The 27,845-nt window shown below is 36.5% G+C and overlaps 1 protein-coding gene across 3 annotated transcripts in view; it reads right to left on the bottom strand.

Annotated features, from left to right (window-relative positions):
• KMT2E (lysine methyltransferase 2E (inactive)) overlaps positions 1–27,845 on the bottom strand; it is a 56,815-nt gene that overhangs the window by 20,027 nt on the left and 8,943 nt on the right. For all 3 annotated transcript variants that reach the window (XM_009086842.4, XM_009086841.4, XM_018910283.3), the window contains 9 exons: positions 18,296–18,480; positions 11,532–11,643; positions 10,911–11,140; positions 9,219–9,299; positions 8,987–9,045; positions 4,675–4,847; positions 3,629–3,667; positions 1,809–2,021; positions 282–412 (listed from right to left, as the gene is read on the bottom strand). In XM_009086842.4, coding sequence (XP_009085090.2) covers positions 282–412; positions 1,809–2,021; positions 3,629–3,667; positions 4,675–4,847; positions 8,987–9,045; positions 9,219–9,299; positions 10,911–11,140; positions 11,532–11,643; positions 18,296–18,366 — 1,109 coding nt within the window. In that variant the 5' untranslated portion in view covers positions 18,367–18,480. The remainder of the gene's footprint in view (positions 1–281; positions 413–1,808; positions 2,022–3,628; positions 3,668–4,674; positions 4,848–8,986; positions 9,046–9,218; positions 9,300–10,910; positions 11,141–11,531; positions 11,644–18,295; positions 18,481–27,845) is intronic.

Below are 27,845 nucleotides of genomic sequence, written 5' to 3'. Positions count from 1 at the left end.
CCTGTCTTATTTCCTGGTTTAAGGTGTTCAACCACCCAACTGAGCATGCAGGAATTCTATAATCAGGGAGGAACAAAAAAGAAAAAACTAGCTCCTGAACAAATCTGTAAGGATATCCAGAAGAGAAAGGGACAGAAAAACTTCCAGCTGTCACTACTTTTAATCAGACAAAGTAAAATACAAGACACTGCTGGTAACTAAGATCCACTTGTACTTGAAGCAACAGTTTGGCAAACATCATTTAAACAATCACTTGACTGAAACATTAAGAATGAACAAACCTTTTAAAGAAATATCCATTAGCTTCAAATTGTTCTCTCAGCATGAACTTTCCTCTGTATTCAATAATAAGTGCATCGGGAGGCAAGTCTTTGGCAGCCTTTAAAATTTTCTTGTTTTTTTGCACATAACTCTGTAAAGACATAGATTCATTTAGGAATTTTTACTTTCTACCATTTTTCCATTAATAGCATATTGTGTTTTCTCAACTATTAAACAATTTTATATGAACTAAAAAAGCCCCTTCTTTTTGTAATTAAACCTCCAGACTGAACTGACCAAGCTGTCTTGCTCTCCTAGAAATGCTACTAGTTATCAATTTAGACACTGGAATGCTGTGGTCCTAGCTCTCCAGGACATGGCTGAAAACCAACATATTCATGTTTTTACAATTCAAGTACTATAGCCTTTAGGGCACTTAACTCTCACCATGACTAGGATGAATTGCTGCATTGTTTTGCACAACTTTCAAAAAACTTCAATTCCTTTGAACAAAACAAAACATGCAGACATAAAACAACAGTCACAACTCATTAAAAAAAAAAAGAGAACAGGAAAATAACATTATAATCTGAAAAAAAAAAAAAGAATCCTGACAGAATTTCCAAATTCATTTTCATATCTTTAGATGGAAGGATGGCTTTAATTAAAAACCAATACATACCCTGGCAATTAGTGAACTCACACCTCTCATAACTGTCATCACCAATGAAAAAGGAAGTAGCCTCTATGTAGGCAAAAGGCTCTGTAAGTAGGGATATTCCTCTAAGGAGGGTGTCCCATATGCCATGATGGTCTTTGAGAAAAAGAAGCAAAGATGCTTCCATTAATCTGCTACAGTAACTACTCCTCAAGATTTCTGCTACAAAATGCTAAGTTTTTTATATGGTTCTGATTTTAAGACTGTTAAGTAACTGGTAAGTTACTGATAAATAAGGCTAGAAAAAAAACATTGCACAATTTCTTCATAAACTAGAAATTACAGGATCACGAGCTAAAAAAGAATCAGTATCAGAAGTACCACCCATGAACATCCAGAACACCTACCAGACCTTAAGAAAAATTTAGACAATGAACATCTTGATACACATAGTAGGGGAAAAAAAAAAATTCAGTTCCAGTGGTTCTTTCTACTCTAACCACTCCAGATATCTTTCAAAGAGAAACAGCAGCAAAGTTGACTAAAGCTGACTGTGTGTCAAGAGACAGTCTAAGGGCAACGCAATGTTCAGGCTGAAACTAACACCTTAGCTACTTTTTAGGATAAATGATATGCAAATGTAAACATAACCAGGGTGGTATAGAATGTATAAAAATCTGAAAAATATGTTAAAATACTGATGCTCAAATCTGGTGAGACAAGGAACAAAAAGTGAATGTGAAGTACCTTTTTTTGTGTTTTTTTCCTCTGACTTTTTTTTTGTTTTGTTTTGGTTTGGGGTTTCTTGGTTGGTTGGGGTTTTTTTAAGGCATCTAATGTCATGACACAAACACAGCATGCAGTAACACAACAAGGCACAGCTCATTACCTCTACTGGAGGTTTGAAAATCAGATTGCTGGTGCTGACTTCTTTTTTGTCATTTCCATTGCCTAATCTGAGAGCTATTTTTTGTGCCTCCCTCTGGACACCTTCACTGTATTGGTTATTATTTGCTTCTTCATAACGATCCATCCATGCCTTGATTTTAGTTTCCCATCCAAAGTTCGAACTGTCAGTAGGATCAATCTCTGGAGCTGTGCCCTAAAAATTGAAGTAAGTGACCAGATATTAGAAGGCAAGATACTAAAATAAAAAGAAACATTCTATAACAAGACACAAAATGATGGGCAAAGGTATGCCACTGATTTATGGGTTGGGTTTCTTTAGCAAGTCTAGCATAAAACTTTGTATTGCTTAAAAACATTGAGTTAGATTCAGTCCCATTACATTTGTCCTTTTAAGAACTTTATTATTTAATAAGTATCACTCGAGTTCAGGAATGCTTTCCCTCCTCAACAGTGATTCCTGCTCTTAGTGGGAAGAGAATGGAGAGTGACATTGTTTCCTCCCACAACTGCACTGCATCACGAATCTAAGTGCAGGAGTTGGAGGGTCAGATCTCCCTGCCCACTCAACTTTCGTGAATATATGCAAATACAGAGAACTCCAGCTTTTATCCTGTAATACACAGAACTGATATTCCCCTTCCAACTTCAAAGATCATGCTGTATCTTTTCTTCTGCTGCATAACTTACTAAACTTTACTTATTGTACACCTGCTACATTAAGGTTGTGACCCTAATGTTACAGGCTTTGCACATAAAATTTTTCTCTCCTTATCTGCTCCTCACTATACAATTTCCTTCTGCAGTGCTTCAGATCCTTTCACTTTTAAAGAAAGTGCCATTGTACCTCCAGACCTCACAAGCAGCAGCCAGGCTGCAGCCAACCAAAGCTCCTTATGGACAGCAGCAGCCAGCCAACGCTCCCTTTTCTATCCACCTGAGCAGAAACACTATTAAACATTAATAAAACACAAGTAGTTCAGCAATTCAATTTACCTGGTTACATTTCTTTTGTGCATGAAGAAGACCATACACACAAATAGCATTTCAAAGGTGTGATGCTAAGACAACCATGAAAAAAACAATGGAACCTTACAAGCACCATATTAAAACCCCCACAAAATTAGAGATTTTTCTTCCCCAATTCCATCTTCACTGCTCCCAAGGCACATCTTAGATATTTGAAGCATAAATTGCATCCCACTTTTTTTTCTATATTCCAAGCATGAACGAACTATGGAAATACCTAGTTCTCACACCATGCACATTTTTATGTCACAGAAAATTTAAAGACTGCTGTAATATTTCAATCTTACAAAGCAGACATCCCAATATGATACCCTCAGACTATGCCAGTACCAGTGAGTAAAATCCTGCCAGATATACAGGAGTCCCACGAGGTGTAGATGGAAGTTTGACAGAGCAGAACTACTAACTTAGCTTTCAAATTCAATACAGTCATTTCACTATTTCACTGCTAAACAGTTATGAAAAGCTGGAGCCACTAAATTCAAATGAGGCGTTCACTCAATTTTACTCCCTTGCATAGCACACATGAGCTCCAATTAATCCACTGGCTCTTGAAATGAAAATCTGCACTAATTTCAGTTAATTTTGCAGGACAAAGATGTAGTGCTCATACCTTAATTTAAAATCACTGTGATGCATATGTAATGTATTAGTTACCAAGAAGGGAATATTGTAGTTCTTAGTGTATAGCCCCAATTATAGTCTTGATGCTTATTATTTAAGTAACGTACAGTTAAGGTCTGAAAAAAAAAAACCCAAGCAAAATCATATTACCTTTACTCTTGAAGATTTCCTGGATCCTTCTCGAAATGCCTGGAATAAAATTAAGATATTCATATTCACTGGAGGAAATACAAAGTCTCTTAAGGAATTGAAAACCTATTAATGAACAACTTTTCAATTAAACATGAAAGATGAAAACAACAGAACAAACTAAGCTGAAATTTCAAGAAGGTAAGAGTTTACATCTCACAAAATGTATTTTGAAAACCATTCAGCATTCCTAAGTGCACAGTAGTCAGCTACCTCTACCTTTCTCTCACATTACAACTTGATTCTCCAGAATTTCAGAATCCAAGCCAAAATATCAGAGGTAAAAGAAGAATACATGGCAACAGATTTGTATTAAGAATTATTCAATCAAAAGGAAACATTTTACTAAAGATTTCCAAAAAGACATCAATAACTTATCCTGACTTTGAAGTTTTAAAGAACAAATTTCTTATCTAAGCCAAGGAAATGAACTACGAAAACCACTTATTTAGGAAGTTCCCACTTATTTAGGAAGTTCCATGTACTTCATCACAAATTTTTTATCTTCACATATTATACTGTTTACACATCTGTAGCTAAACAGCATAATGTCAGTATTTTTTACTCTGATTAGTTTAGCAGCTAGCTTCATAACAGCATACTTCCACACAATTTCTACTCAAATAAATGGAGTCACATGAGGACAACTGATGGCAAGTGTTTCCGTACTTAAAACCACCACAAATGAAGACTTCCAAGGAATTCTTCTTCAGGTAACCCAAAGCCTGTTATGGCACCACCTCTAACTATTTTAAATGGTCCAGTAAATACAATTCCTGTGGTGAGATTCTGCCTCAATTATAAAACTGAACATGCCCAGGCAGAATATAAGGAGGAGTCACAGGGGTCAGGCACCCAGAAAGACTATCATTTACTGCAGAGTAATACATTTCAAGCTAAAACCAGGTACCCAAATCCCTGATTTTTAAATCAGTGTCTCTTGCTAAGAAATGTCACACAGCTATAATTTATAACACAAAGTAGTAAGAGAAATTACATTCACTTACTTTTTTGCATTTTGCAATGTTCTGTTCTTTCTCTCCACTTTTTTTCCTCTTCTTATCATTGACTTTTGTAACTCTTGTAGCAGTTAAAGTAATTGTCGTTGGTGTGTGTTGATAAGCTGTATACAGTTCCACAGGAACCTCATCACCACTCTCTGTTGCACTGGTGTCCCCATCTTTAAAACAAAGAATACTCTGTAAATAATTAAGTACTGCAGAAAGAACACTCACGAGCTACTCTACATCTGTCTCCAAAACACAGAAATTCATAATGACAAATGCTCCAAGCACTCATATGCAAAATTCACCAACAGTTGCAACAGCATAAAAATGAAGGACTAATGAGAAACTGGTAATTAAGACAGGTTTGTAATGCAAGGTAAGAAAAACGTACCGGATTAAATTACATTCTTTGAATAGAATTATTGACCATATTCCATTTTAAACAAAATTAGAATCAGAACAAAAAAGGTTAAAAAAATCTGTTAACACATTCACTTATATGTAGCTTTTACTTGTAATACAGCATTTGGATTCTCTCAGATGACTGTATTCTAGAAGGGATTAAAATTAATGACTGACCAGCTTTTCTTGTGAAGCTTTATTAATTAATCACTTGTCCCAGACATAATCAACTATTTCAGCTGCAATTTGCACTGTCAAGTGTCTTTTTCGGGGTTAATATGTCAATTTAGCCGAAAGCCTGTTGTAGTCAAAATCCCCTAACAGTAACATTCTGCTACTCAGGAAGAGAAAAGAGACAATCAGACATAAACTGACAGATACTGTTTCTTTGTGCTGGGCTCTCAGAGACCTAAAGGCCAAAGCCTGAAATCTAGCATACATCAGCATTTATGTCAGACAAACACATATCCTGACCTGAAACAGGATTACCCTAGTTCTGTCAAGATGAAAGGCTGTGAAGGATGGGGAGGATTGGAAAAGAGATGATGCACACAGATAAGAGACTGTTGTTTGCATGTGCTCAGTAAAGGCCTCTCAGATTTTAGCAGCTTTTCCAAATATTCTGCATTCAGTAAATACACTTCATGCTAAGCAAAACTTTCTCATATGTCACAGAAGCAGGCTTTACAAATACTTATTATGAGAGCAGAGAAAACGTTCCTTCTGCTCTCAGAAGGATGTTGCTTTAATCAGTGCACTCAGCAGTCCTAATTCTCAAAACCCTCTTTACTAAATAAAGAACTCCAGGTACTGGTTACTCAGGATTTTTCCTGCACAATATTCCTTAACAGGATTCTTCTGTGCATAGCAAACAATCCCAATTAACCATCTTGGTTACTCTTTTGAACACCGTATCAGGCACATAATTATACTTCATAAGCTAGGAATTGATGTTTTCTGAATTTGTTAACATCTTTGCTAAGAATATTTTCTAAATGAGCATAAAAAGCACAAGGAAAGAAGAAATGTCTAATCAAAGAAGAATAAATTGCAGAATAACCAATGCTTGAGATACAAAAACCCCAGAACAGAAACTTAAAATTGTCAGTGTCTGTAGTCCATACATTAGTGCCTACAGAATCATGACATCACAGCCACATGCCTCTCCCCCTTGTCCCAAACCCCAGAAAACACTGTCTTTCTTAGGGAAGCAACATCTTAGTATTGCTGTCTACACTGTGCTCTAACTTACTGTAAAGAATAATTACCTCAGCTGAACATATAATTACATAGAGTTGTTTTGAGACACTCCTTTCTAACCTACATAACCTGCTTTCACTTTGAAGAGCCTTGGTAAAGCACTCTAAGGGGACATATTGAGTTTGCATGTCAGAAGCAAAGACACAACTCTCCAAATTTCACAAGTTCTGGGCCCAGATTCATTTACCCATAAGCAGCAAGTGATCTTGACAGCATCAATTTCTAGATCAAGCAGCTTAAAGCAACATCCTTGTTTAAGTTACACATCTAGATATTTTATCTCAAAAAATAAAAAACAAACTAACAAAACCCACCAAAAAAAGCCCACCCAAAAAACCCGAAACAAACCCCCTGGTGAAACCCAAAATATCCAGTATACAACTGAGTACTGGCTTAACAAAGGTGCTCAGTTCACTGAACCACAGTCGGTAATCCACTGCACAATAAGCTGCATCAGAACTGTTTTATACCAGAAAAACAAAATCAACACCATCTCATACAACCACAGGACCCACAACAATGGGCTAAAAACTTTGCTAGAAAAAGTGATGATGTGATTACACATAAAAGCTTACACACAATTTTCTATCATGAAATGTTCAATTAGAAGCTCTTTTCTTGAAGCAAACCAATCAATCTACTACCTTCTCCCCACTGTTAACCTTTGGATGAAACACAGCTAAGCCAGCAACTCTTAAGAAATCTTTACAACAGAAACATTTTACTCTAAAGAATTCTCATATTTAAGTGAAAAGCCCTATATATACAGACTTATTCAAAGAGCATCCAAATTATACACTTACTTTTTATCAAACACCTGTAAATTACTAGTAATTAAGTTAAAAGTAACATTCTGTTGGAGTATCTAAACCATTGAAATGATCCATTCAAATTGATGCCACTTTTGCTTTTCCTACTTGAAATCATCTGTGAAAACTGCCCATTTTACTAACGTCTCACATGTCTCAGTTTATACCCAAAATCACTAAGTCCAACCAAACTGTACAGCAGTCAACATAAGCTACATTCACCCAAGCTAAATAGAAATTAAGAGGTTTAAGCACAGACATTGAAGTTATGTATTATAAATCACAGTAATCAATACTGCACTTTGATCACATTTTAGATTAAAGAGAACCAGAATTTGCCTTTTTAACTGTTTTGATACTTTTGCTTTACCATTTAGTATTTCCTTTCCTACTGAATTCATGTAACACATTTAGAACACTGATCATCAAGACTGAGGAGGGTTAAACATGAACTTCAAAGGTAAGATCTCATCAGATCCTCCTAAGATTTTTAATCTCTCCTCCCTTAAGTTTACAGTAAATGATCAGATAGTGTGTCTGCAAATCCCAAGAGATTATTTAAATAGCTCAGATCATCAACTTTCCCTATTTGTTATGAAAATTCAAGTTCAACCTCAAAGTATTATCAGACCAGTCAGTGAACTCATTAACTCCAAATGACTTATAAATCTACTTGTTCTACTATTTCAAAAGAATAAACAAAAATAATTTTAATATCCAAAAATGTTTAGAATTTAAATTTGGTTAACCTGGTAGGTCAACCAAAACTCTATAAAATAAGCTTGGTTTTGTTAAAATGAAAACAGACAAAACAAAAAAATGATCGTGGTTTTGTAAGTAGGTCATTAACACCTTTAAAAGACTTTAGGCAACATAGTACCAGACAACACCAAGTGTCAACTGCACCAAGAAGCACAGTTGTGCCACACACCCCTCAGACTTTCTGAAGCCGTATGAAGTGGGCAGCAGGACCGTATCTACATGGTAATTTTAAAAGAAATCTTAAAATACACACACACTCCATTACCTCAGAGACATGATCTGGAAGTAAACCATGTACATTTAAGGAGGATGACCTCCTCCCAAGTTATTACTTCTGTAATAGAGCTTGAAAGTACCAGCTGTCAACCAAGAATTCTACAACACGCTTTGGTAATGGCCAGACAGAACTCCTAACAAGTTAGGCCAGATGAGTTTTGAAATCCTGTGAACAAGTTCAAGAACTATTTGCATAAAATACCCAGACTGAAATAGGTATTTGCACTACACGCCACCTTGGTTATCAAAGGCAAAAAGCCCCCAAAACATCGTTACTACCCCACTGTATCGGCTTGGTTTAACAACTTTTCCCATTGTCCAAAAAAACCCAGAGCCATATCAAAACACCCAATCTACATCCAACATGTAAGAATTAGGATTTCTTCCTGAAACTTTTTTCCAGAATGAAAGTAGTCTTAGAAACCCTCCCTCATTCCAAAAGAAGAAACGTAAAGCTTTTCCACTTTATTTTCAGCACCTTAGTCAAAGGAGTTACAGTTATTATAAAAGCAACACTGCTTACTAATAAACTCCAACACTGTTGAACAGATTGAATTATTCTGCACTGCTAGAAAAATCCCACAGTGCTGTAAACCATTAATAAAACAGGTGGAGCTATGACAATTCTGATATTATGTTATCTTGGTAACAATACAGTCAAGTAAAAGGCAGTGATTTACTGAACCTTTTATGCTGAAGGCTCTCAAAACTGTGGGAACCATGTAAGTGTTCTGAAGTCTTTATATATAATTTAGATTTATATTATCACCTTTACTAAGAAAAGACCTTTAAATTTTACTCACCTGACATATTTTCTCGTTTCCTTCGTTGCAACAGCACTGCTCTTTCTTTATCTAAACTCCTGAAATTAGAAAATAAATCAGTGCATTTAAGTATTAAAATAGACCTCTATAATTTCCCATTGACTATTACAGAATAAACAGTAAAGTAACTACATGTTCAGATACTTAGAAAAATAGCAGTTGTGCACTGTTCCATTCCATTTTAGAGTTCAAAATCAACCAAACTACTCACCTGGGTTGGCAACGTTCACACAGATATATGTCAGGAATATGCTGTCTGTCAATCCCCATACAGTCAATGTGCTGCCAGACACTATGGAAACACCAAAGCAAAACACCAACTTTAAAGTTCAATTTTAAAATTGCATGCACAATACACAGAGAAAGTAAAGGGCTCTTTTTTTTCATTGTCATCTTTACTCAGATTGAATACTGCTTAAAACTACATCTCAATCACTATCTTTGCCACCACTCTGCTAGCTGACTCATTTTCTCTCTTGGAAATTTTTCTCCAACATCAGAAATAAAATGGTAAATTATCACAATAGAGAACAAGATAGAGACAAATACCCTCAGCAACAAGACTTACTATTTACATAGCAACAAGTGGTTTGGTTTTAAACAGAAGGATTCAATTCCCTTTTAGAAATGGGTACATAAAATAATTCTATATAAAGAAATATACACTAAGGTACAGTTTGATTTCCTTATATATTTTAAGAAAAAAAATAAGCACACATTTTTATACACCCTGTTATAAACTGGTTGAACAGCACAGAAAGAGCTTTGACTTTTTCCCAGATTCAGGGAAGAGACTGCTTACTAGACTGAAGGCTAACATAAAACACTAGTTTACACTCAGCCCTACATTGCTAGAAGGATGAGGGACACAAAAATAATTATCTTCCCACTTGGAAAGAGTTGTGGTAAATTCACAACTCCTCACAGAGAATTTCTTTTTCAAAGGAAAAAGACTCTACACCTAACTGGTGACTGCCTACAACTCCACTGCTACAAGAACATCTTGATACATTTCAAAAGAATGAGCAAGATTATCAGAATTTAAGACCATCAAAAATTACTAACAAGCTTGTTACGTAACAGAAGAAAGGAGCTCAAATTAATATTTTAACTAGCTATGACTATTGTTTTATAAATAGACAAATTTATAACAAATCCAGCAGCATTCATTAACTAAATGTAAGAATACAGGCTAATATTGAGTAGAAACACAACATTTGTCTTCTCCTGCTAAGTGTATCAGCTCTAAAAACTTCTAATCTTATTTTTTCAATTCCAAGTATTCAAAAGCAGTATCTTATTATACTGTGATCAAGAAGGTGCTTAAGCATAAACTCAGATGTCTAAATATTTAACTTCTGCTTCTTCACTAAGAAACTAGGTTAGTCTTTTCATACTTATTAACCAAATCCTTTGAAAAATGAAGAGTAATCAGAAAGATCACGCACAGAGAAACCAATACTCAAGAAGTTTCTTTGATATAATTTTGCATCCTTCAAGTTCTTTGATTTACATATACATAATTCACCAAGATGCTTTATTACTCAGTACATGTACATTAAGTATTGCCTAGGTCTTCATTTTACCCCACTAACAAATAACTTGGGACAGAGCAGCACAGACATCCCTTTTAGAGGGGAAAAAGGTATACCCTTATTAAGCAGCACTGAACAAGCAAATGCATGACCAAATTCATGAGGAGTCAAGACTGACTGGAATTAAATTATAAAATAATCACTGACCTTAACTATGTTGCCTATTAGAAAAACACACAACCTTCAAGGATTTTTTGATGGAAGGAAATTTCTTGCGACTCATCGTAATTAAAACACGATTTAGTTACATTTACTTTCAGTGCAGCCTTAAGTTATTTTTACTTTTTATTTTTTTTAATATGCATTACCTGCATTTGTCACAACAGATCATATATCCATCATCATGTGTAAAGCCACAAATGCATCTGGTAATATCTGTTCCATAGCTTCCATCCTCCGATGTACTGATGGTAGTAGCACTGGAGGTTTCATCAAAGTTGGGAGTGGTAAATATGCCTACTTCATTCTTGCTTATAAGCACTGATGGAGGAGGAGAAGCTGGAGGCGTTGGAGGAGGCCGAGCACCATAGTTATGGTCCTAGAATTTTGTGAAAAGGTGATTAATTGTAAATGCTCACACACTGATGGTTATTCAAGCCAAAACGTAAGAATTCATTTGGCAAAGAACTTCAGGCTTAATTTTGTAGTAAAAGGTTAAAATTTTATCTTTTTATATCCCAACTTTATATATTTAAAATATTTTAAATTCTATATTTATATTATATATCCCAATTTAATCTCATTTTCTAACTTCTCAACTATGTTGTACATTTAAGTGCACTATGTTCTGCTTCTGGTAGACCATTTTTATCCAATTTACCCAACTCCCAATAAGATATATAAAGATATGCATACATTAGTTTTTCCAGATAAAACCAGCAAATTTTTACATAATGTATTTTGTACAGAATACTTAGCACAAAACTTACTGCATAGGGCAAACCAATGTAACTGTGTGAATGTGAGCCGCTGGTATACAACTGGTGCGGATAACTGTTCGATTTTTCAACTACCACAGGGCTAGCTTCTACAGATTCTGGTCTGCAAGGCAAAAGACAGAAGAAGAACAAATGCAATTACTGTGTAGTTTATATTAATAAATTGAAGGCACTTGCTGCACGACTTCTAATTAATTTCCTGCTGATTCTGTTTAGAGCAGTGTATGGGGACAGCAACAAACCTGCAAGCCCCCGGTAGCCCCCTGATTGAGCAGTAACAGAAGCTGCCAAAGGGAATTCTGCCCGAGGACTGATGCTGCATTCCGGGGGCTGCACAACCATCGAGCTCTGCAGCGACACGCAGCGGCAGTGGCGGGGCACTACCGCACTGACTGCTCCTACAAGCAGAAATCTAACTAGGACAAATTATCTAAACAAGGCAGTTTCTACTTAGTTATCTTCAAACAGAAAGAAAAAGGTGATAACCATTTGCAAGACAAGATTTTATATCAAAGGCGGTGCTTTCTTCAATATACAAACTATGGCTTATATGCACTAAACCACAATACAAAAGAAGAAAGATAAAGGAATACTAGAACAGGAAGAACTATTTGAGCCCAAAAAAATTACATCTTCATAGCCTTTCTCGAGCAGTTGTTCATGTGAGCATGACTGAGATAACCTGCAGTTTTTTCATTGCACCATATGATTTAAAAACACTAAGATAAATGAATCCAGATTACTAAAGTGGGTTTATTTTAAACAAAAAAAGGCACCATAAAATATCAACATTTAGAATTGAAGTGGACTTGATTCACACTACAAATCAGGTCTGGTTCAGTTTTCTAATTTTATTTTTGTTATGTGTGAATTCTATTGTCTGTCACATATCTTACTAATCCCTTGAACTAATTTTTAAAGTAATCTTGGCGTTTCTGAATCTTAAATTAAAATAGATACTGATGGGATTTTTTTTTACACATTAATAGAGGCATTTTTACTGTGCCATGAAGCAATACTAGTTTCTTTTAAAAGGACACCAGAAAATTATATTTGTTACCTTTTGGAAAGGATATAATTAATCACTAACTTTCTGAACAAAATGCGGTATTTTCACATCTCTTTGAAAGTGTCCTACTATTGGGTTTGGTGGCCCATTTCTTCTTAAGAGCTTTTTCCCATGTGAGGTTACTACCCCAATGATAAAAAACTGCTTAAGAAGAAACTATTCTGGGGGAGGGCTTTAGTTTCTAGAGTCCAAAGAAAAAAAAATTTTTAAAAAGATTACGGTGTCCAACAGTCATCAGCTGCCTTTTTTTGAGAGAGTGAACTAACACATGAGCACAAAAAATAATTTGAAGTACTAACGTTAAAAAATACAACTTCTGACTAGCATAAGACAAACCAAATCTGACAGCACTTGCTCTTCGTTACCTCATAAACCCAGAAAAATCCTTATTTATTCTCTTACACTCACAACTTGAAAACACAATTTTATTTGGAGTTTGTTATAATTAGATCCTAGAAGAAGCTCAGAACTTCAGCTCGTGACTAAAATAAAGACAAAAGATGAAAAAACTGTGCCTTTACAACCAATTCGCTTTTACTTATTTACCAACACATCCGTGCAGTAATCACACATCTTTTCTGTGCTCCAGTAATCCTTGTGATGATCCAGCCACCTAAAATGCCAGTGAATGAGGCATTACCTACACATCCATCATGACTGTGGCAGAAATTAGCTTCTCCAGGAACAAGAATGTCTTGACCGCTGTGTTGCTTCTACTGCTATTCCTCCACCTTTCCTGAATGGGACAAGCAGTAGCAGAGGTACTCTTATCCCCTGTGTTCAATGCTCAACCTAAGCCTTGCTGAAAAATACTCTTTTCAGAACAAGAAGGCTTACTAAGGACAGGGAGGAGGGGATTCTGGTACAATCCATCCTGGATTAATTTAGCAGAGTTTCCTTCATTAAAAATAATATTACTATGACCTAAATACCAGCTACTTAAACACAGGAACATTCAGTGAAAGATACCAGAATGAAAGTGTCCTAAAAGAGAGGTTGTGTATTTCATCATCTGACTACAATAGTCAAAAAGATAGTTCAGGTCCCTTTCAACATTTGAGGCAAGACAATACACCCAACACCCTACATCCATTTCTTATTACTGCAGCCATTTATAAACCACTTAAGAGAACAAAATTTAATATTTAGAGGCATAACAGTGTTGGGAAGCAAAAGTGTAGAGCTTTCAGAAACATTAATTTATCACCAACTGTTTTAACACTCATAAAACAGATTCAGAGAACAGTGTTACTAAGAAAAAATCACATCTTTACTTGAACAAGGAAAACCAGAAAAATGGTGGGAGCAAAATCAGGTGATACAGAAAGGCAACTATTAAAAAAAACTGGAGCACAATCAGCTTTCAGTAAAACTTTTTCTAAATGCTTATCCAGGCACAGGCACTACTTTCAGTTATAACAGATGCTAACTAGAGCTCTGAATGTAACTGTTACTGTTCTATTTACCCATTGCACTGGGCTGGGGAAGTGGGGAAGAAACCAAAAACTATGGGAAGGAGATCCAAGAGCATTCACTTAAGCTAGAAATTAACCATTATAGGTTTGCTTTACAGTCAACAGGAAAGTGATACAGGTGCCATAAAACAGTACAGAATGAGCACCATTCTTCCAGAGAGCCACAGACAAAATCAACTTTGACAAGCAGGTTACTGAACTCCTTATCACTCCTGGTTTTGCCAACCATGTGCATGACCTCAAACAGAAAAGATGCCCTCTACACTCCTGTCTGCTCAAAGGTCAAACCCTTCTTCTGAAATAGGCATCTCAGAACTGCACAGCTCTGAGAAGAAATGCCTCTTGGCAAAATATTTAATTGTACAGATGAGTAAAGCATGAGATGCTACCTAATTTAAAAACCAACTTTTACATTTTTTGGGCTCAAGTACCAGGGCCCAAGCAGCAAGGCACTAACTACTGTACTACAGACAAACATCCCCCTCATTTCACCATTGGCATTCCTACAGCCATCCCAGAAAGCAACTTTTCAGGAGGAAAACACGTAAGCATTCAGATCTGTGAAAACACTGTAAGGCTTTCCTTGCTTGTATTTTGGACATTATCCAATTCTGTCAGAGACTGAGGTACTAAGACTGTCAGTCCTCTGATCATACCACATTTTCCAGCTTCACCTCAAACAACTGCTGTCTTACTGCAACTAAAAGATATTTACTGTATTTTTGGTTTTCATCCAAACTGCAATGTTTGTATTACAACACAGGATATATGAAGCTTGATCAAAATGTTAATATTATTTCCTAAACAAACAAACACTGTGATAAAGTGACCATATTTTGCTAAAATATCACATATATCTGTTAAGTGTTGTGGTCAGCAATTCAGATCTGTGCAAAATGTTCACAGGGAACAAAACAAAAAGCTCTGCACAAAAGCTCTCCACATGCTCTTGGGCTACAGTGATTTAAGATATTCCTGTACCTTAAAAACAGAAAAACAGTATTTTCTAAAATCAGTTAAGAAAGCAAAGATGCCCATATTTAAGAAAAAAAAAAACCTTGAGAGAATTTTCATTTAGCAAGTGAAACAACTTCATGTTCTGAGTCATTTCCTACTGTTCATATCTAAAATGGAAACAAAATATTCTGCATATTGCCAGCAGATGGCATTACTGAGAAACTAAAAGCAACACGGGAGACCAGCTAATTTACAAAACCTCCGTCATTATACTTTTATAGTTAGTTAACTTGTATTAAGGAAATCAACCTGCAACGATTCAAAGGATTCAAATTCGTCTCTAAAACATCATCTCCTGCACTCAACTCCTTTTAAACACTGTTTTGTTTCTGACCATTTAGTAATAAATTAAAAAAAAAAAAAGAAAAGAAAATTTTAAAAAAGCACACAATTTTTGACTAATACAGTCAGTTAGATTTTGGGGCCATCAACCACTGCCATAAATATGTATATATTCGAGCAGGAAACAAAATGTAGCTAAAGTGCTCAAAGACAGATGGGGTATCCAACCTTTAGGCTCTGAGCTAAGCATACTAGGAGTACTTCCTGAACATGTATCTGAACTCCAAATGCAACCTCTCAGCAACATCAATCTTCCACAATCCAGTTTGACAGGTCTAACTTTTTAAGGAGTTTAAGTTTGTTTTCTGTTTGTACCAGCACACCTGAACAGTATCTATCTGAAGGCCATCTCAGCTAAAAGAATACAATATATTTTGCATGAGAAACAACATTTTCTATTTCAAGACACTTCATCTAACCAGACATTTGACAGGCTTCAATACCTAGACAACAAAAACCAAGGACTGCTTCTCTACCAGGGAGTGGGTTCTGCTACCTAAGCACCTTGTAGCAGGCCCTACAAGTACAGGCTGGCCCGATACTATCTGTATGTAAGACTGCACCAATGGTCTCTTTCTCCTGGATACTGAGCTCAGTACAGTGATCTGTACACTGTGATTGTGAGATTTATTACACAGGCCTTCTCCCTAAAAACAAGTATGGATATAACCAGAAAAGCAGTACCATCAATGGCATTTCCCAATGTGTAGCTTACACTTACGCTCTAAGCTACACAAGCACTCTCTGAAGCCAGGAAGCATATTTTGAACCTTCAGAAATGGCTTGTTCTGCCTTCAAGTACAAGGACCTTACCACTAAGAAGTCACAAATCCCCATCTTTAGTAAGATCATAAAGGCCAAGTATGCATGTTTTGACTACGATGACACAAAGATCCATCTGGAGACCCTGCTTAAGTGCATGTAACCTAAGAAACAAACTATTTTACCCCATTTTTAAGATCCTTAAACCTCTTAGTAGGCTATTCTACACACAGCAATTTGCTACAATTATTAAAATATTATGTGGAACTATTAGTCATATAAAACATATCCTCTTCTAATTGGCTTATGCCTTGGTTCGAAACATAAGGAAAAATCTTTCAGCACTAGGAAACTGCACTACACAAAGAGCCTTACCCTAAGCTTCTTCTGCATAATCAAGTTTGCCACTCCCCCATTCTTGTGTTTGCCCATGCTTCAGCAACTGATGAAGCAATATCCGACCTGCCATTCACAGTGGAAAAATTCTAGCTCCTCCCTCCTGGGAAAACCCCCGAACTTGCTCAAAGACCATCTAGGACTGGTACTAATACACCCCACATCCAACATGCTACCCTCTAGAAGAAAATGTACAAGAAAACAGACTAAGCCACACGGATTGCGATAGGAAAGATTTACAACCGTGTAAGCTGGTAGATTAGGGACACGCCTTTGTGTCACACTTCTTGTGACAGTAACATGGCTTTTAAATCAGCATACGCCAATCATGCAACACATTTCAGTGTGAGTACGGCAGAGATGACAAGAATTAATCTAAGTGGTAACAGCCACTTAACATCTGAAGAAAAGCAGCTCCTAACTGGGTCGCTCTGCCACAGTATCAAGCAAATAACACACTGTGAACTCTATCTTGTTTATACTGACAACTAAATTTATTTATTTTAATTTCAGCATGACATGCTGTGTCGGCAAGGAATGTCAGCAACCTCAGGAATCATGACCCTCTCTAAACATAAAAGAAAAGCAAAGGAAAAGAATGAAAAGAAATGTGAATGGTTCACTACAGTCAAAAATTTTCTGCACCAAGGATAAGAGTATTTATAATATGAAAAGATAAAACAACTTTAAAAATTTAATGGAACAAAAAATGTTGAATTGTAAATTCTTGGTTCTCTTCAAATAAATAGCACTAATCCAGAATAGCCTCATATATAACTGGAAGCACAGCAGAGAAAAATTCCTTTAAAAAGCTGTTCTAGAGTTCTCCTAAAACTTTCTTTCAAAGTTTAGAAAAACCACTTGCTTCTTAAACATTGTGTGCTAAACACAGAGAAAGGTTTGTCTGACAAGAAAAGTATGCAGTCAGAGATCAACAATTCCTAAACCTTAGCCCATCAATACTGTACAGGAGACCAGGGGGAAAAAAATAGAAAAGAACCACAACACAAAAAACCACACATGCACAACAACAGCTTCACCCCAACCCTAAAAAAAAACCCCACAAGTCACCCTTCCCCATCCCCCAAAACCCAGAATCTCACTACACTACAATATTTGGTGCAAAGCCAGAGTTTACTGAATGCATGATTTCACTGGCTCTTTTGTAACCCTTTATGCACAGTTACTAAATTATTTTCTACTAGCTTTACAATTAGAAATACTTTTGTGAAGACATGGTATTAGCATTTCAGCTAGGCCTTCAATTTTCATTAAGAAATGCACCCTTGTCTTGATTACTACTACTTTCTTGCAGTTTAATGCACCAAACTATTTTACCTTTCTAACGTGCAAAATCAAAAAAATGTTTTACATGTAGTTAAAAAAAGAAACTGAAAAGGCAAAATATTTGAAGTATGAGAAGTAAACCACGCAGCATCCTTATTTGTCAGTCTGATAAGCAAGAAAAACATGCATTTGTATAAACATTTAGCTTCTCTCCTCTGCTCTTCCTAAAGTGAAAGAAACTGACATAATGAAGTGACAGTTATCAATTTAAGTAATTAAAAATTCAACAAAACTAAGGAAACTCCTAAGTTTTCTCCAACTGTATTCAAAAAACGGCCAGGAAGGAAAAAAATTATAGTAATTAAAAAACAGGTAGGAGAACCTACAAATTATGTTCACATACTTACTCTGAGCCTGCAGCCATTTCCAAATAAGAAGTATCTGCTGTGTCAACCCCCAATGGGATCACTATGCTCATGACGTTCGTTTCTGATAAATTCGATTACTACGGAGTCCTATGCATTGGTATCCAAAACACTGGGGCATGCCAGCCACAGTGCTCATTGCAAACATCTAAGTGCATCCACAAACCCTGTCAAAAACAAAACACAACATGCAGGAGATTAAGTCAGGCAATTTCACATCAAGTATTAATTTTATCTTAAAAATTTTGCCATTTATATCTGTCACAATTAGTTCTTCACTAGTTTTATTTTACACAAGCAAAAGGAGAACATTCAATCTTCTCTAAAATAAACATCTTAAAAGAGTGTAATGATCTTAACACCTGAACTTCAATATATTACAAATGGACAGTTATCCAAATTTCTAATTAAAAACCCCAGCACAATCTGGGAAGTGCCAGAGACTGGCCCTGTGTCGTCAAAGCTTAGTTGCTGTACCTTTCCACAGAAACCTAGTTAGAGAATTTGCAAGTAAGTCTTAGCCAGAACTGTTCCCTTTTGGTTTGCACTTAAAAAAAACCTAATATCTTCACTAACATTTAGTATTTTTTTTAAAAACAAAATAATTCTAATAATTCACAATAATTATAGGAAATGTTTTCCATTTTAAAACATTAGAAGATACTATGCCCACTCAGTGCCATTTTTGGAAGGGATGTTTTTTTAAAGGAGTAAAATAAAAATAATCAGTAGTAGTTTTTAACTGTAGAGCAAACTACAATCTGCTCGACTCACACGAGTGAATGTAGGATCCAACCTGTATGCCAGTTACTACCAGTCCCCCACTTCCCTTACTACATAGGGCAGAACACCCAACCAAGTACAACAGAAATGTGAACATCTCTCAGCTATTCACAAATTAGTAAATTAATGCACTTTTATACACTAATATAGACCAGGTTTTACATGTGATTAGGTAATTTAAGTAAAACAGCACAGTATTGTCAGTAGTTACATAATGAATAATTGCAAACTCCTACCAAAACGTCAAAGTTGCAAGACCACAAACCACTTTGCAGTGAAGCATATACTGTGCCTAATAAAGACACCCCCCTCGAACCACAAAATGCTGTATCTTAGCTGATGTCTACATGAGCACAGTAATTTTGACATCAATGTATTTTCACAGAATCACAAAATGTGCCAAGTTGGAAGGAACCCACCAGGATCATCAAGACCAATTCCTGGCCATGCATGGCACCATTCCCAAGAATCAACCCATATGGCCAGAGAACACTGTTCAACCCCTTCATGAACTCTGTCAGGCTGGTGCTGTGACCACTTCCCTGGGGAGCCTGTTCAGAGCCCAACCACCCTCTGGGTGAATAACCTTTCCCTAATGCTGAACCTAAACCTCCCACCAGCACAACTTCAGGCCACTCCCTCAGATCCTGTCACTGGTCACCACAGAGAAGAGATCAATGTCTGTCCCTCCTCTTCCCCTCATGAGGAAGTTGTAACTGCAGTGAGGTCTCCCCTCAGTCTCCTCCAGGCTGAACAGAACAAGTGACCTCAGCCACTCCTCATACAGCTTTCTCCTCAAGGTCCTTCACCATCTTTGGACACTCTCTAATAGTTTAATATCTTTTCTATATTGTAGTGCCCAAAACAGCCCCCCAGCGCTCGAGATGAGGCCACCCCATTGCAGAGCAGAGCAGAGCAGGGCAATTCCCTCCCTTGCCCAGCTGGTGATGCTGTGCCTGATGTCCCCAGGACACAGGTGGCTCTCCTGGCAGCCAGGGCACTGCTGACTCATGTTCAGCTAGTCACCGACCAGGACCCCCCAGGTCCCTTGCTGTGGGTGCTGCTTTCCAGCCTCTCATTCCCAGTCTGTCCATACATCCACAGTTACCCCATTCCAGGTGTAGAACCCAGCTTCTATCCTGGTTGAACTTCATTTCAACATATTATCCTTGCCAAACACTATGATGACCAAAAGCGCAAGCCAGCAGTGAGAAATGGAATTCAGATAAACACTGTGAATTGAATCTGAATTGTCTTCTTTTATTGATTAGGTCAGCCCCTTCTAGATGACAAAGTGGCATGTACAAGACATCTCTAAAGTACGAGATGGCAGCAAGTCTTCATCTAACTTCCTAAATTTTTTAACACTAGGGAAGATTGGCAATTAACTTAAGAACATGCCAAGATGTCTGAAGTGCCTAAACCTACAGCTAGTTCACTCTCCTTCTAGACAGCAAAAGGTGTTTTGGTCCTATTATGTGAGACACCAAATACAATGAGGTAGAAAGCCATTGGGCCAAGTAGCCATTGGAATATTTTGCTTTCCTCATTTAAATACTGAGTGTTTTCTTACTAAATATCACAAGTAACAAACTGCATCACTAGCTATGCAAAAAAATTAAGAAAAATAAACTATTTTCAATAATAAGTAGCAAGAAAAGTATGTCAAATCAAAAGCAGTTATAGAATATTTTCAGTAGAAGGCTTGAAAAAACCATAAGCCCCTCTAACAGTTTAACTGAGTACTCATTTTCCCACCATAGCTAACTCTACTCATAGGGCAGAATCCTGTAAGCAGAACCTACAACTTAAAGGAATCATAGACTCACCATTTAGTCCCCATCTTCTGAAAAAGTAAAAAAATTACCCAATAACTTAAAAGAAACCATGAATTTTCTAAATCCAGGTAAATCAGCTAGCCTAGGGTTAATTGCTGTTCCAGTACTCCCTGCAGTGTGACCTATGCTACCAAATCATCAGCAGAATGGAGTTTTTGCTTTATGCCTAGTATTAGGTAATTCTTAAAAAACACCTTTAGTGGTTCAATGTAGGTCTAAAAGACATATTAGACAACATTGTCTGGGCTGAAGATCCCCACTTAGAAAGGTGTTTCTTGCACTTAAACTTGATTTTGTTGGTGATGTGGTTTTTCTTAAAACATTTTCTTTAAACACTTCTGACCAGGTAGAGCATCAGCTGTAAGATAACACAGACAAAAATGCCCTGGAGACTGATGGAAGTGAGGAACACATTTAGAAAGCTGTCTCATGGGCTGTGACATCTTCAAACTTACATAAAACAACTGAGGCTACCCAATCAGCACAGATTCAAGTGACCTCCACTGTCGACACAGAAAAGAGATCTGCTTACCAAATCTGAGAATCAAGTGATATTTGAGGCTTTTAAAAAAAACATTATGCAGAAAAAGAGCCATGCATGTTTTATAGCTACATATAGATTGAAAATCAAGGGCTGATGCATGCCCCCATTCATGACAATGCAAATACATCACCATTCATGCTAACCCCCCCCCCCAAAAATAATCAAAAACAAACAAACAAACAAAAAAACCAACTCCCCAACCCCCCCCCCCCCCCAAAACAAAAAGCGGGGGGGAAGGACGACGGACTGACGACTCAACCAGAATCAACTTCCTGCCCTATGGCAAGTTTTTCAAATACAGCTTTGTCTGAATTCAGAAAAAAATTCTAATAACCTGATCTACACTGAATAAGGTCAGAAACTTGAGGAATCAAGATTTTTTTCCTGAAGAACATTAAAAAGATTTTATCTAAAAGGAAGTGGAACACGATTGCAATACTAACTCACTGGTTTTTACTACCCTCTTCATCACACACACAGACCTCTCTAAAGCTTCCCCTTTGCCTATATTCAGTAGGGAATGAAGGCAGTCACTGGTTTGCAATACCTACTTGGCCAAGTTAATTCAAACAAACATTGCTGATTATTTATGAGTAGCCATCATCAACAAATGCCCGTAATGAGAGTGGGGGGAGATCTAGGATAAATTAATAACACTACACCCACTTATTAAACAAAACTGTGACCTTATATATAGGCCATACAATTATGATCCCTACAGTGATGTTAAATTTGGAATGATGGAAAATAGTTATTTTCCACCATGTCAGAATCTGAAGCATTGTCATGACATACTAGTATTCCCAGTATTTTTATAAGTTCAGAAAGAAAATAACACAACCACTGGGGAATTTTATCTATGAAGAGATTGCTTATCCTTTGAAGCTTGGTATTTTACATGAGTCATAAAATACTATCTGCTGTCATGATTTGGTACTTTCCAACTCCTGCAAGTATCCATCTATTTCAAGTAATTATTCTTTCAGAACTCTGACAAACTGTCATCCATGGCCTTTAAGAAACTGTTTTCACAGGTACATTCATTTCACAACTTACTGTTTAAGAAAGTCTTTCCTCAAGCAGTACATGAATTTGTAAGATAGGAAGACCACACCGGTTTCTCCATTAAATTTCAGGGTCACAGAGTTAAAAGCCACCATATAAAAACTGCTAGTCCAAAGTTCATTGATCAGCTCTTTACTGGGCAAAGTGGCTCATCTATTGTACCTTAATTACCAACAATTTTGTTCTAGTCTACTCCATTAGTAATAGTACACTCTAAGCTCTTAAAGCATTTTGGCAATTTCTTAAATTCACCAAATTTTCTCATAATCACGCTATAGCTTTATTCTAGAATAATAAAAAAAATCCCTTATTCAAATAAATTTTGCTTTTTTTTGCAGTAAAAAAGTTTATCTTGCCCTAATAATAAAATGTTCCTCTCAAAACCCAGACAAATTTCTGTTCAATCTGGTTGACACAATTATCTTGTGCAAGATCAACCTCTTCACACTCATCACACTTCACCATTCACTCCTAATGGTTTACACTTTTAATGGCACTTCTCTATGTCTCTAGAGAATACACAGGAGCTTTCTGACTCAACAACTGCATCATGTCTTAAATACCTGAAGCCTCACCATACTTCTTATGATCCACTTTGTTTATGACACCAGGACCCTTTTTTGTATAAATTAATCGTATTTAAAAACCAGAAGTGTAAGACCGTAATACATTCCAAAATATTTATCTCTGTGGCTTTGTACAGAGAATACAATTTATGCTTTAAGGAACAGGAAATAACTTATACATTATCCCTGAGGTATTCCACTAAAACAACATTATTCTGTGGTCTAGCAGAGACCACATGTTTCCCTTCTCTCATGTCCTGCTAAGATCACTTGTGTCACATCAGGAGAAAAAAACTTAACTTTGCCACTGGTACACAAAGGAGGAAAAACCCCCAAATATAGAAAGCTCAGCTCTCGAATCAGAACGTAAGGGTGTGTTCTGCTGAAATTACATCAGTAGTGTTAAACCTGCTAGACCCTACGCTGTATGCCTAAGAATATTAAAGCTCTTGTCTAGGTGCACATACAAAACTTTTCATAAAAATCAGTAAGAGATGGTGGCAACACCAGTGACAATTTATTTGTCTTAAACATAAAAAAATATCCTAAAGCGACATTAATATATCAAGACAGCGTAACTACTTATAATACTTAAAGTAGTATTATTATTACAATATGATGAGGGTTTCTAGTTTGTTGGGAGGTTTTTAAACAATGCTTATGTCTAATACTACAAAAACCAAAGAGGAAAAAAATTAATAAAAGCTGTTTCTGCTATTTTTCTTCACATCTCTGACAACTTTTTACACACAGTGTCACTGTTCCTTGTTTTTCCCTTCCCACGAACAATTTCCAGATTCTCTTGTCATGTGACAAATACAAAAAGTATGCGGAAGTTAGAAAAAATACGTTTACTATAGAAGTTAGGAACAGATTCAAAGCAACTTGAAACTTAGCATTTGTTTTCTAATTTATAAAGGGATGTAAGTGGAACCATGAATTAAGCTTACAGTTAAATTATATCCTATCTCAAATATAAGAATTTTCCCACATACACAGAAGACTACATTAACTTAAGTACATGGATTCCTAGATCAGTTCAAGTTTCTCACATCACTTGGCATTACAAAATCACTAAATCTTTTTGTTTCTGTTTTTATGAATTTTGTGTACATGTAAAGTTCTTCAATATTTTTCTCTGCAGTTAACACCCATCAACAATTACAAAAATAAAAAAAAAAGTTATTAGATGGTTTAGATGTTTCAAGATTTGGGAGATTTCATCACAGAATGGCTCTGCAAAGCAAATTACCAGGATCTTCCTAAACACAGAGGTTTAAGGAGAAAAAAATCTAATTCTAATTAGCCTATAATTAGGCTATTTTATTAGACACAACAGTGCTGGTTTAAGATAAATAATTATTTAGATTTTAAACTGACGCATACAACTTTACCATGAAGTCCTTAACTAATGTCACTACAGAAGTATTCATATACTAACCAAATTACCATCCCTATACTCTGTATTTTCACAAAATCCACATAACTAGAGTTAAAGAAAAATTAATCAAAACCTTCTAACCTATCTACATATGACAACTGTCTTTCCTTAAAAGCAAAATTATGTAACTTGAAATGTGCATTACAAAATACAAAAAAGATGAAAGCGGTAACTTTCCCATATGTAGTAAATTGAGTACCTGAAAGGGCCAGGAATAATTGTCAGTCGTTCCCCCCCCCCCAAAAAGTTACATTGTTTCCCAATTTACCCAACAATGGACAGTTCACCCCATGCTTAGGAAAAGCTTATTCCCCCTCAACACAAGCACAGAAGAGGCTCTCTTTTGCTAAACTCCAAGTACTTGGAAACCCCTCCCCTCACACCTTTAAATCCAGGCAAGAAATTAATAACCATTTCCTGGAGCAATATTAAGTATCACAATACACACAGTATATATATATGAAGGCTCATTTTCATGAGATGTGTACAAATCTTAAGGGAATCAACTTGAAGCAACAAATGAAATTGCTGAAAAAGTCAATTTTCCACCCAAGCACTGACCAAGGAAGAAGCGTTACAAGATTTACAGATTAAAAAAAAAAATCAGTGTTAAAACACACAAACATGACAGTCTTGAGTCAAGCAAGACCTTTCAGTTTAACCATCATGAAATGCTAACCTGGTTGTAACTTCAAGTCAATCTGAATGTAGAAGTGTTCTACTCTTAATTTCCATTTGCTCCCAGTAGAAAATTCACAATACTGTGAGTACAGGTTGGCTCCAAAGTTACAAAGGACCACTAGAAAACTAATTACTGTCTCCCATATCAATAAGGTCTTTCAGCCAAGATGCAAAGATTCCCAATATTGTATTACTACTTTCAGACCTCTGCTGACTCCTGCATATCTTATTGTCACTTGTTTATACAAAGTCATCTCAAGTAACAGATGACCAAAAGTTAGTATTCTGTTTTATTGCATTTTATTACCTCACCATGCATCTTCTATGCCTGAGCTGCATTTATTGAGAATGCAATCTAAACATTCTCCTCCTTCCTCCCATTACATCATATGTGTACACACATTTTGCAATCATGAGCAAAAGCAATTCTTGTCATACTTTCCTTCAGATTTACAGGCCCATAATTTTAACCCATGGTCATGGGAACCACCCTTGACCACAAGAAAGTTGATACACCTGTGCCCTGGCACAATCTATACAGTAGAAATCTAACTAAAAATGCAACTATCAATAGCTTGTCACACTCGACAAACAGAGAGTGAAAACTAATGTCCTGAACTGTCACAAGGCCAACAAACTAAGCTTTACTACTTGGCTTTCCTACCTACAGGTTTTTCCCTGCTTTGGAATTTTTCTGTTTGTTTTTGGTTTGGGAGGTGTATGCTGGGTTCTGTTTGTTTGTTGGGTTTGTTTGATTTTTTAACTTTCTTTTTAGTTGGAAAGGAATAAGAGGGAAGATTTAAAGAAAATTTCATTAAATAAAATCATGCTCTTCTAAACTGCTGCTTTCTACTACTGCTCTGAGCATACAAGTCTAACAAGAAATGAGACTATTTTTAAAATTAGCAAGAGACACTGGCATTTTAATAGTACACTCTAGGTATCATTCAAATAATGAACTATACTGTGCACGTCTATATAGGTACATACTTTTATCAACACACAAATATGGAAAAAATAAGCAGCATATACACACATTCCATAAAATAAATGTATAAAGTAATCAGTATTTATTCATTGCTGTCTGTTTCTCAGGACGTAACATGCCTTTAATCAGACCTAGAAGCAGAATACATGAATAAATGACTAATCTTACATACAAGGAAGTTTTCTCTGTTTCCCCTAACATGCTCCATAACTGTACAGATTTCCTAAGAGATTAGGATGGATATCCAACTTCCAGATGTTACACCACTGCAGTAAGAACTTCACAGACTTAATAAACAACTCCAAGTCCAAATTCAGGCCTTGGCTACTGTTTGCTGCTTTCTGTGGTAACCTAACAGATAACTCAGCTTACTTCTAATCTGTGCTGAAACAAAAAAAGGGGAGTAGGAAAAAATAAGAAACAGTAGGCACACTCAAATATACAAATTAAGACAAATTAATGACCAAGTCCTACAAATCATATAGAAGAAACAACCTGTTCTAGAAGAAATCTGGTATTTGGAGCGTGTGCTCAAACATTCACACTGATTTAATACTCTCTATATCCCTCTCAGCAGTATCTTCTTCCACATCACAATATTAACTGCTTCTAGCCTCACTCACAAGCCCCTCATGATCCTCCTATGCTGTTCAGGGTCACCTACACATTGTCAGTAATCATGTCCAGCTAACCTCTTTCTCATGTACCCTGTCACACAGACAAAAACCCAAAAAAGTACTTGCTATGGCTGGTTTGAAGTCACACATGACTAATGGCTAAAATCATTATGCTTCCTCTCCCTGTTTCTCACAGGACATTGCTCATAGCTACCACCACCTCCTTTTGGATTTTCAGTAAGCTTCAGAGAGCTCAAGGCTACTAAGTTCCCAGCCCTGTCAAATTTCTGTTTTATCACATTATTGGTAGTACTGACACAGACCTACTTAATCATTAGACCAACTTATTTAGGAAACACTGTTATTACAACCAACTACAAAGTAAGACTCCTCCTCCAACTATGCTTTTAAAATAGTGCCAATGAGCAAAATTTACTAGCAGAGAATCACAGAATGGTTTGGGTTTGATGTGATATGAAAGATGATCCAGTTCCAACATCCCTGCCACAGGCAGGGACACCTCTGCTACCAGGTTGCTCAGGTTCCCCATCCAACCTGGGCTTCAACACTTCCAATGATGGGACATTCACAACTTCTCTGGGCAACCTGTTTCAGCTTATGAACAGCCTGAGACAAATACAGGATTTTACACTCAATAAAGATCACAGTCACATTTGGAATGACACCCAAACTTTATGAACTGGTCAGACTTTAGTATCTAAAATAGGGGAAAAAAACCCTGTCTCTTTCATGGTATCCAAGATTTATGCATAAAAAACTTGAGCTTCCATCATGTCACAAGGTTTTCATCAGTACACAGGTCATAGCAAGCACTACACAGACTCTAGCCTGCAGAGAGCAAGCCATGCTTTGAGTACAAACCAAGAGTCAGCCTGCCAGTTTAGCCAAGCCTCTGCTACACACTAAAGCTGCTTTCCACTGGACACAAGCTATTTTCCTTTACTATTTGGTCCAACAGTGCTGCTCTTGCTTACTCCTGTGAGTGAAA

This window comes from Serinus canaria, chromosome 1A, assembly GCF_022539315.1.
Source record: "Serinus canaria isolate serCan28SL12 chromosome 1A, serCan2020, whole genome shotgun sequence".
In the NCBI taxonomy this organism is placed as follows: Eukaryota; Metazoa; Chordata; class Aves; order Passeriformes; family Fringillidae; genus Serinus; species Serinus canaria.
This window is presented reverse-complemented; position numbering and strand designations above follow the sequence as displayed.